The sequence below is a fragment of the Lycium barbarum genome, chromosome 12, assembly GCF_019175385.1.
Source record: "Lycium barbarum isolate Lr01 chromosome 12, ASM1917538v2, whole genome shotgun sequence".
NCBI lineage: Eukaryota > Viridiplantae > Streptophyta > Magnoliopsida > Solanales > Solanaceae > Lycium > Lycium barbarum.
The window spans coordinates 31,117,176-31,126,405 of NC_083348.1; the positions used below are offsets into that span (position 1 = coordinate 31,117,176).

Below are 9,230 nucleotides of genomic sequence, written 5' to 3' on the forward strand. Positions count from 1 at the left end.
CTCATATCCTATTTATAAAATTACATTGAATATGTTATTATTATTGTTATTTTTTTTAAAATTTGTGTCAAGTCAAACGGTGGTGCGCTTGGAACGGAGTATCAAACGCAGGTCCTCAATAACATTTGTTTAATGTTTGTTTACAGCTGATAGTGCTGTCCAGATTGTTACATAATATGATAATAATAATAATAATAATGTGTCACGGAGCTCCCGCTTCTCTCTCTTTCACCTTGTCCCCACCCCCCTCCCCAGCACCATATATAATTGAACAAGATGATTGACAAGATGATTATAGATGTGGGTTTGTATACATACACGTATTCATCCATTAGAGAGAGAAAGAGATATTCTCTAGTGTGAGAAAGACAAGAAGACCATTCATCCAGCTGATCTTTCAGATTGAGTTGTAGTTGCCGATCTCAACTATTCTGAGTTTGCATATGATGGAGAACCAAGTTGATATAGAGAATGATGGAGGAGGAGGTATGATTGATGAAGAGAAATTAGATTTGGAGAGAAATTTCTCGACAATTTCAGAAAGTGGTAGTGTCAGAGAGCCTTTGCTCAAATCCAAAAGCAGAGTCAACAACACCTCCCAAATTGCTATTGTTGGAGCCAATGTTTACCCCATTGAAAGTCTCGACTACGAGTATGAATACCTTTTTTACTTCTGCATTTCTTCGATTTCTGGTTGCTTGGTACAGTAAAACTAGTTTTGGGACTTATTTTATGAGCTTATCCATACTTGTCTGCTTGGTCTTTGCTTTCCAACTTTTTTTTTTCTTTTTTTTTTCTTTTTAAGCAATTGAGCAGGACCAATCAGTTAGCTGATCCTCATTTTAAAACTATGTTGGGACTGTCTCTATGAATTCATTTAACTTTATGCACTATTTTTATGATGGTAAGTCAACTTTCTGCTACTATCTTCCGTTAAACCAGGCTTGAGATTCCATAACTAGATGATTAAAATAGATTCTTTTGCTATGCCATATTTTAGAAGGAAAAAAATTGCCACATAGGAAGAGAAATGAAGAAGAGCTATATGTGGAAAAAGATGATCTGATCTTCGATTTTCAAATCTTGTAGTCTATGTACTGAAAGCACTTGCTTAACGAACTTTTATAGGCTGCAGAGAGACCCCTGTATCCTGATTATACTTTTTTCAAAGGAAAATCTCTCTCCATCTTTTTAATCATTGCTTGAGATTTGTTTTCTCATATTGTAATAACTTTTATCTGTCCTATATTCACTGGAACAATCTATCAAGTGTCCTATTTTGATCTTGCAAATCCTTTTATATATATATATATATATATATATATATATATATATATTGCAGGATTGTAGAAAATGACCTTTTCAAACAAGACTGGAGATCTAGGAAAAAGGTTCAGATATTTCAATATATATTTCTCAAATGGACACTTGTGCTCCTCATTGGATTGAGTACTGGACTTGTTGGTTTCTTTAGTAACATAGGAGTCGAAAATATTGCTGGTTTCAAGCTTCTGCTGACTAACAACTTAATGCTTGAGAAAAAGTAAGTACAACTTCAATCAAGAAATATTTTGAATATGAATGCATAATGACAAAAGCCTGCAACCCACTCTTTTCAATATATTAGTAGGTTATTAGTTATTACTAAGTTATTTTGATTCCAGAGCAGGTATTTCCAGGCATTTGCTGCTTTGGCGGGTTGCAATGTGGTTCTTGCAACTTGTGCCGCGGCCCTCTGTGCACTTATTGCACCTGCAGCTGCAGGGTCTGGGATACCTGAAGTAAAAGCATATCTAAATGGTATCGATGCTCATTCCATTTTGGCTCCAAGTACATTACTTGTCAAGGTTGGTCCCTCACTCCTTTTCCTTTCTCATCTACTCCTTGTTGCTCTCCACATGGCCATCTCGAAGAAGCATGATTCTCTGGCTTGTGGAAAGTATCACTTGATACTATTTTTCAACTGTACTCTCTGTTAGTTGATTGGCATTTCAAAATTTGTAATCTTGGCTTATTCCTTCTCTCATAAAGAATAAATTTTCATGTTGTTATTAGTTCTAGCACTGACAGTCTATTGAATTAAACTTGCTACAATAACAGCTAAAATTTACGGATGACTGAATACGTATTAACACTCAGATAATGATGCTTATGTTTTTGCACACAGTCCAGTCCATCCTTGATTGTTCTTACCTTACTATGGACATCAGACGAAAGTAATTATTTTTAAGAAAAATTGTATAGTAACAAGATATTGATTCACATTGTTTTCTGCTGTATATCAACAATCTGGCATTCCCATCACAGTCATCATTTACCACAAAATGATAAGTTACAACTTGAAGCAGTTAGCACCCTGAGTCACATTAAATGATTGTTGTAGTATATTTGTTTGTTTCTTCTGGTTCTATGGGTGATTTAGCCCACCGCTGTGCTTTATTATAGTGCTGATTGGCTCATTTGCTGAAGGTCATTCTCGAAAACTCTTATTGTGAAATGTTGCACTCTGCAGATCTTTGGCTCCATTCTGGGTGTTTCTGCTGGATTTGTTGTTGGCAAGGAAGGACCCATGGTCCATACTGGTGCTTGCATAGCAAACTTGCTTGGGCAGGGGGGTTCCCGCAAGTATCATTTAACTTGGAGATGGCTAAAATACTTCAAAAACGACCGTGATCGTAGAGATTTGATCACTTGTGGTGCTGCTGCTGGTGTTGCAGCTGCTTTCCGTGCCCCAGTTGGAGGAGTTCTTTTTGCTCTTGAAGAAATAGCATCATGGTCCTCTCTCTCACTCACACACACGCACACAAAGTTACACACACACAACACGTGATGAATACTAGCTTGCATTCATAAAAAGGCTTGTATGTCAAAATGTTCAATTGTTCTATTTCATGTTATAGGTGGCGAAGTGCTTTACTTTGGAGGACTTTCTTCACAACTGCTATCGTTGCTATGGTTCTCAGATCTCTCATACAATTCTGTCGCGGTGGGAACTGTGGACTATTTGGGGAAGGAGGTTTGATAATGTTTGATGTCAATTCAGGAGTATCTAATTACAACACAGTAGATGTATTGGCACTAATCTTAATTGGAGTACTTGGAGGCCTTCTGGGAAGCCTTTATAACTATCTTGTCGACAAGGTCCTTCGGACTTACGCCGTCATTAATGAGTTAGTCTTTCAAACCCTTTTGCCAACGCTATATGTTTAGTTACTGCTCTCTCAGTTGTTAGCCATTGGAGGCATAGGTGCTTGTTCAAGTTAGATGAGTAATAATTTTGAGAAGTACACAAGGTTTTCCTGGAGCATGTCTCACTTCTTCTTTTGATGTTAAATTTTTATTTTCTTTCGTTTTCAGATTGGACTTCCAGGTAGATGAATGTAACTGATCCTTACTGATTATGTGGATAACAGTGTAATTCATCAGGATATTTCATCAAAGCATCTGTACATAGTTCAAAAGGTTCATCTTAAATGTGTCCTTTACTCTTTGCCGCCAGGACTTGTTTGATCATCATAAATGTGTCCTTTACTCTTTGCCACCAAGACTTGTTTGATCAATGTTCTTCCCTTTCAAGTATTGTTACTTGTAAGGTTGACTATGTATGCCTTGGCATTATTTATTTATTTATTTTGTGATGCCATCTCAACAGTAAGTTACATGTGCTGTTATTTCCACAAGTATAATTTTCTCGGTCCGTAAACTGTGTTTGTACTCCGGCTATTTTCTTTGACTGATTCTTGGAAACAACAGTGACAATTATGTTATTCTTTTTGACTGGTTTTCCTTTAGCTAATTTTTGGCAGTGAATTACAGGAGAGGTCCTGCTTTCAAGATCTTGCTTGTCATGAGCGTTTCTATCCTGACCTCGTGTTGCTCTTATGGCCTACCATGGCTGGCAAGGTGCATCCCATGTCCTGTTGGCTTGGAGGAAAAATGCCCAACTATAGGTCGCTCTGGGAACTACAAGAATTTCCAGTGTCCGCCAGGCCATTACAATGATCTCGCATCACTATTTCTGAACACCAACGATGATGCCATCCGCAATTTGTTTAGTTCAACTAATTCAAATGAGTTTCACATCTCTACACTTCTAATCTTCTTTGCTGGGGTATATTGCCTTGGGATTATTACCTATGGAATTGCTATTCCTTCTGGACTCTTCATTCCTGTCATACTTGCTGGAGCCTCCTATGGACGTATTTTTGGTAGAGCTTTGGGTTCATTGTCCAATCTTAACGTTGGTCTGTTTGCACTACTTGGTGCTGCCTCTTTCCTCGGTGGTACCATGAGAATGACAGTATCAATTTGTGTCATACTCCTTGAGCTTACAAACAATCTACTAATGCTTCCATTGGTGATGCTTGTTCTCCTCATATCAAAAACTGTGGCCGATAGTTTTAACCATGGTGTCTATGACCAGATTGTGAAAATGAAAGGCTTGCCTTTCTTGGAAGCACACGCTGAACCATATATGAGGAATTTGGTTGCGGGAGATGTCTGTTCTGGGCCATTATTGTCATTTTCAGGTGTGGAGAAAGTGGGTAACATAGTACATGCTTTGAAGTATACTAGGCATAATGGCTTTCCCGTGATTGATGAGCCACCTTTCTCAGAGACACCAGAGTTATGCGGGCTCGTTCTACGGTCACATTTACTTGTTTTGCTCAATGGAAAGAAATTCACGAAACAATGTGTATTGAGTGGCTCCAATATTTTGAGGAGGTTTCATGCATTTGATTTTGCTAAGCCAGGATCAGGAAAGGGGCTTAAGTTTGAGGATCTCGTCATCACGCAGGAGGAGATGGAAATGTATGTTGATCTCCATCCTATAACAAATACATCCCCATACACAGTAGTTGAGAGCATGTCTCTGGCCAAAGCTGCAATCCTTTTCCGACAGCTTGGTCTAAGACACTTGTGTGTTGTCCCAAAGAAAACTGGGGTAGGTCTTTCTCTCTCCACCTCACCTTGTCACTTGTTTCTTTTGCCATTTCTTTTTCTTTTTTCAAAGTTTCTTTTCTGGTAGCACTTTTTGCACATCGGTTTAGTACATAACGTGTATGATCTGCAACACTAGTTTGCTATGAACTTAGGAACTAGAATCTTTAGAGCCATTTGGATGGATTGGAACTTCATTTAGTAAACTTAAATAGGTGTAAAGATTTTAAAACCATCTCTGGTTAGTGATACTCTTATACTTAGAAATTCAAATGACATTTAAATCAAAAGTATTTGAAATCCATTGAAAATGTTCTTGAATGCTGAGATGTCAATAGCATGAGTTGGAACTCATTAAACTATATCTGCAAAGTTGTAGGGGCTAATGCATCACTTGCACTCGTGGGTCGGGGTGTGGTTTTCATTTTATTGTTAGGCATTTTTTGCTTGCCCGGGAGGTTGATGACCTTGTGATATCTTATTCTGCATTCTACTATACAATAATGTCCTGAAAATGTAGCTTTTCTATATTTGCAGAGGGCTCCAATCGTCGGAATCTTAACAAGGCATGACTTCATGCATGAGCATATATTGAACCTCTACCCGCATCTTGTTCACCACAAATAGCCAGAGAAGTTTGCTCATTCCACAGGCAAATAAGCAGCCTATTGTGTATTACTATTCCTTATTTTTTTTTTCCCGGAGTTACTCTCATTGTAATTCTTTTGGTTTTGATGTCTGTACAAACTCCAAATGCACTGATTTTCCAGTATCAAGCTTGTAAACTCCAAATGCCTAGTATGTATTACTATTACTTTTTTTATTTTATTTCCGGAGTTACTCTCATTGTAATTATTTGGATTGGATGTCTGTACAAACTCCAAATGCATTGATTTTCCGGTATCAAGCTTATAATCCTGCTCAAGCAAAGCAGTTCCAAGATTAATATACACCCCTCTCCCCCAACCCCCCCCCCCCCCACCCCCACCCCCCCCCCCCCACCCCCACCCCCCCCCCAACCCCACAACACAGTCACTCACTCACAGGCACACACAGACTCAGTGGTATTCCATTTTGGAAGTGAGGTGGGTGGGGGAATTTTTATGCCCCATTATTGTGGCACCATAAGACTAGTTCCAAGAGAAAAGAAATGACAACGGAACATCCAATTAGGTGCACACTCTGGTGACACCTTAGCCAATCAATGCTCTATCTAAAGAGACAAACATATATGTGAAGTCAACACAATACTGGGGTATATTGGACAGAATGAGAAGAGAAGGAAAATGATTTGTCAAAAGTTCTGTTAGAATTGATAAGGTTGAGTAGTTTATAATTGCACAAAAGAACTACTAAAAGTAGAGGTTGTGACGCAATACGCACGTTTTCAACTGTCCCGATACACTTGACCTGTCATCTTGTTTTGAATTCATGATTTATAGTACTCCCTTCAATTCCATTCTTTCCTCGAGCCCTTTTGGGTTAGTAGATTGAAAATAATTGATAAACTCTTAGTATTGAAATGCATTTTTTGGTGCTAAATTGATTTGATTTTATAAATAAGCGGTTAGGTATTTAGGTGTAAGTGTTGAAACTAATAATAGATAGTAGACATATTTGATAAAAAAAAAATGTTGATAAATATTTTTGTTTGTAAAAATCTCAATGTCCACAAAGTTATTTTCGAAAAATTATAAATTTAAAAGTATATATACAGGGAGAAGAAGAAACAATGAAAATGGAACAAAGAGGTAGTGAGGAGTGAGGAGTCCTATGTTATTTTTCTTCTCTATTTGTTTTGTGTGTGATTGTGTGCCATTAACCCACGATCCTCAACAATTGGTATAAGAGCAAGGCTAGAGTTTCTGCACATAATCTAGGGTTAATATGTCTTCATCATCTGGTTTAAGTATGTAGAAGATTAGGATGAGATAGTCTCTATTGTTACAAGGGTTTATGTAAGACAATTGAGGAGGATTTTCCTGAAGAGATGAAAGAGTCAGATAAGGAAAATATGAAGGATAGGGCTTTAAGTGCAATATTCATAAGCGTTACAGAGAGTGTTCTTCTGGAAATTGCTAAAGAAAAATCTGCAACAACAGCATGGAAGAAGTTGGAAGATCTATATTTTAAGAAATCACTGACAAACCGCCTCTACCTGAAAAAGAGGCTGTACAATCTCTGTAGGAATGAAGGTACACCTGTTAAAACTCACCTTGATGAGTTTAATTCAATTATAATTGACCTGAAGAACATAGATATCAAAATTGAGGGTGAGGATCAGGCTTTGGTCGTGTTATGTTCTTTACCATCGTCTTACCATACTTTTGTTGATACGTTTCTATATGGGAAAGGCAGTATTTCACTGGACGATGTTAGTGCACTAAAATCTAAAGAGATGAAAAGAGCTTTTCAGAGAGCAGAACTGAGGGCGACGGTCTTGTGAGTAGGTAAAAACACAACAAAAAGACTTTAGTAGAAAAAAGTCAAATGCTAGATCGAAGTCTAAGCAAGAAAGCAGAACTGCTATGAATGGGGAGCAGGGGTTACTACAGGAGAGACTGTACTAAGCAGAACGAGCAAAAAAGGAAAGCAGAAAGTTGATATTCTGCAAATAATGTTGACACTACCTATAATTATGATGATGTGACTATGTAGGGGAAGTCTTTATTGTGAGTTCTAGTCAACGATAGAATTAATGGGTTCTTGATTCTGGTGCAACTTTCCATATGTGTCCAAACAAGAATTGGTTTGCAATTTACGAGCAGAAAAGTGGGATTTTCTACCTGGGTAATGATATTCCATTAGCAGTATAGGGGATTGGTAATAACAATTGTGAATGTTCGATGGAATTATCATAAACATTAAGTGTTTGCATGTTCCTCGAATGAAGAGGAGTTTGATTTCTCTTTTCACTTTAGATGATCAAGGGTATAAGTTTCACTCAGAGAATGGGACACTTAAAGTGTGTAAAGGATATGGTGCTCATGAAGGGTAAGTTGCATTCTAGACTGTATTATCTTCAAGTCAGTGTAGTTGAAGGGGAAGCAATTATAACTTCTGAAAGAGTGATCTAGATCAGTCTCAATTGTTGTACTTAGGACTTGGTCATATGAGTGACAAGGGATTGTCTTTGTTGAGCAAGATGAATTTGCTTGATGGGTACAAAAATTAAACTTAGAATTTTTGTGAGCATTGTGTGTTTGGTAAGCAAATAATGGTGATATTTAGCAAGAAGGCAGAACACAACACCAAAGACAAGTTATATTATATACATTTAGACTTGTGGGGTCCAAACAGAGTTCCCTCCAAGAGTGGTGTCAGGTATTTTATGACTTTGATTGAAGATTATTCAAAAATGGTGTGGGTGTATTTTCTTAAAAAAAAAAAGAGGCATTTTCGACATTTGTTAAATGGAAGATGATGGTTAAGAGGCATACAAAAATAAAAATCAAGTGTCTTCGGACCAATAATAGATTGAAATTTTACAGTTCATAATTCAATGATTTTTATAGCAGAGAGGGCACAATGAGACACCACACTTGTATTGGAACACCACAACATAATAGTGCTACTGAACGTATGAACAAAATGCTTTGTGATTGAGCACAAAGCATAATTTAACAATCATGTGTTAGCAAGGATATTTAGGCACTAGAAACAACACAACTTGTTATTTGGTCAGTAGATCTCCATCCACATGTATTGAGTTCAAAAATCCTTTTGAGGTATCTAATTTGCCTGCTGATTATTCAAATTTGAAGATATTTTGTTGTCCTGCTTATGCTCATGTGAGGGACGGTAAACTTGAGCCAAGGAAAAAGAAATACATATTTCTAGGGTATGCAACTAGAGTGAAAGGTTACAAGTTATAGTGCACACATCAGAAGACTCTAGGGTTAATTATCAATAGGGATGTGATGTTCAATGTATCTACCTCACTGGAAAGTCAGAGGGAGAAGGCAATAGCAAAACCAGATCGTGGTGTCGTGACCGCATAGAGCTAGAAATAGAATCTCCACTAGCTTAGCCCAGTAGTTCAGAAATAGAGAAAGTGGAGGATAAAACCTTGATCAGGATGATAATATTGATGCACCTATACAACAACAACTGTATAGCATTGCAACAGGCTGAGAGAAGAGAGTGATCAATCGACCAAAAAGGCTTACAAACGTATAGTTGATGGAAATCTTCTTGGATATGTAAATCTTATGGAATTTGCATAGATCATTGACGTGCTTGAGTCTAATAGCCAAAGACGTTATTTCTAGTTCGAAGCAGATTAGTGG

At 37.5% G+C, this 9,230-nt stretch overlaps 1 protein-coding gene across 2 annotated transcripts; it reads left to right on the top strand.

Annotated features, from left to right (window-relative positions):
• The first annotated feature begins 218 nt into the window (after window positions 1-218).
• LOC132623828 (chloride channel protein CLC-c-like) lies at window positions 219-5,844 on the top strand. Of its 2 annotated transcripts, XM_060338643.1 has the most exons (7): window positions 219-652; window positions 1,343-1,543; window positions 1,670-1,847; window positions 2,513-2,775; window positions 2,901-3,170; window positions 3,817-4,945; window positions 5,479-5,844. In XM_060338643.1, the coding sequence occupies exons 1-7, from the start codon at window positions 444-446 to the stop codon at window positions 5,566-5,568; spliced, it is 2,340 nt and encodes a 779-aa protein (XP_060194626.1). In that variant the 5' UTR covers window positions 219-443; the 3' UTR covers window positions 5,569-5,844. The 2 variants fall into 2 exon arrangements, with proteins under 2 accessions (XP_060194626.1, XP_060194627.1); XM_060338644.1 differs by lacking the exon at window positions 1,343-1,543.
• The last annotated feature ends 3,386 nt before the right edge of the window (window positions 5,845-9,230 follow it).

What these genes read in the sequence shown, in the direction of transcription:
- LOC132623828 (XM_060338643.1), top strand. Translation starts at nt 444, where the DNA reads ATGATGGAGAACCAAGTTGATATAGAGAATGATGGAGGAGGAGGTATG. An exon ending in AACTTAATGCTTGAGAAAAA is followed by an intron (nt 1,544 to 1,669) that starts GTAAGTACAACT and finishes ATTCCAGAGCAG; the next exon opens with GTATTTCCAGGCATTTGCTG. An exon ending in TTGTCCCAAAGAAAACTGGG is followed by an intron (nt 4,946 to 5,478) that starts GTAGGTCTTTCT and finishes CTATATTTGCAG; the next exon opens with AGGGCTCCAATCGTCGGAAT.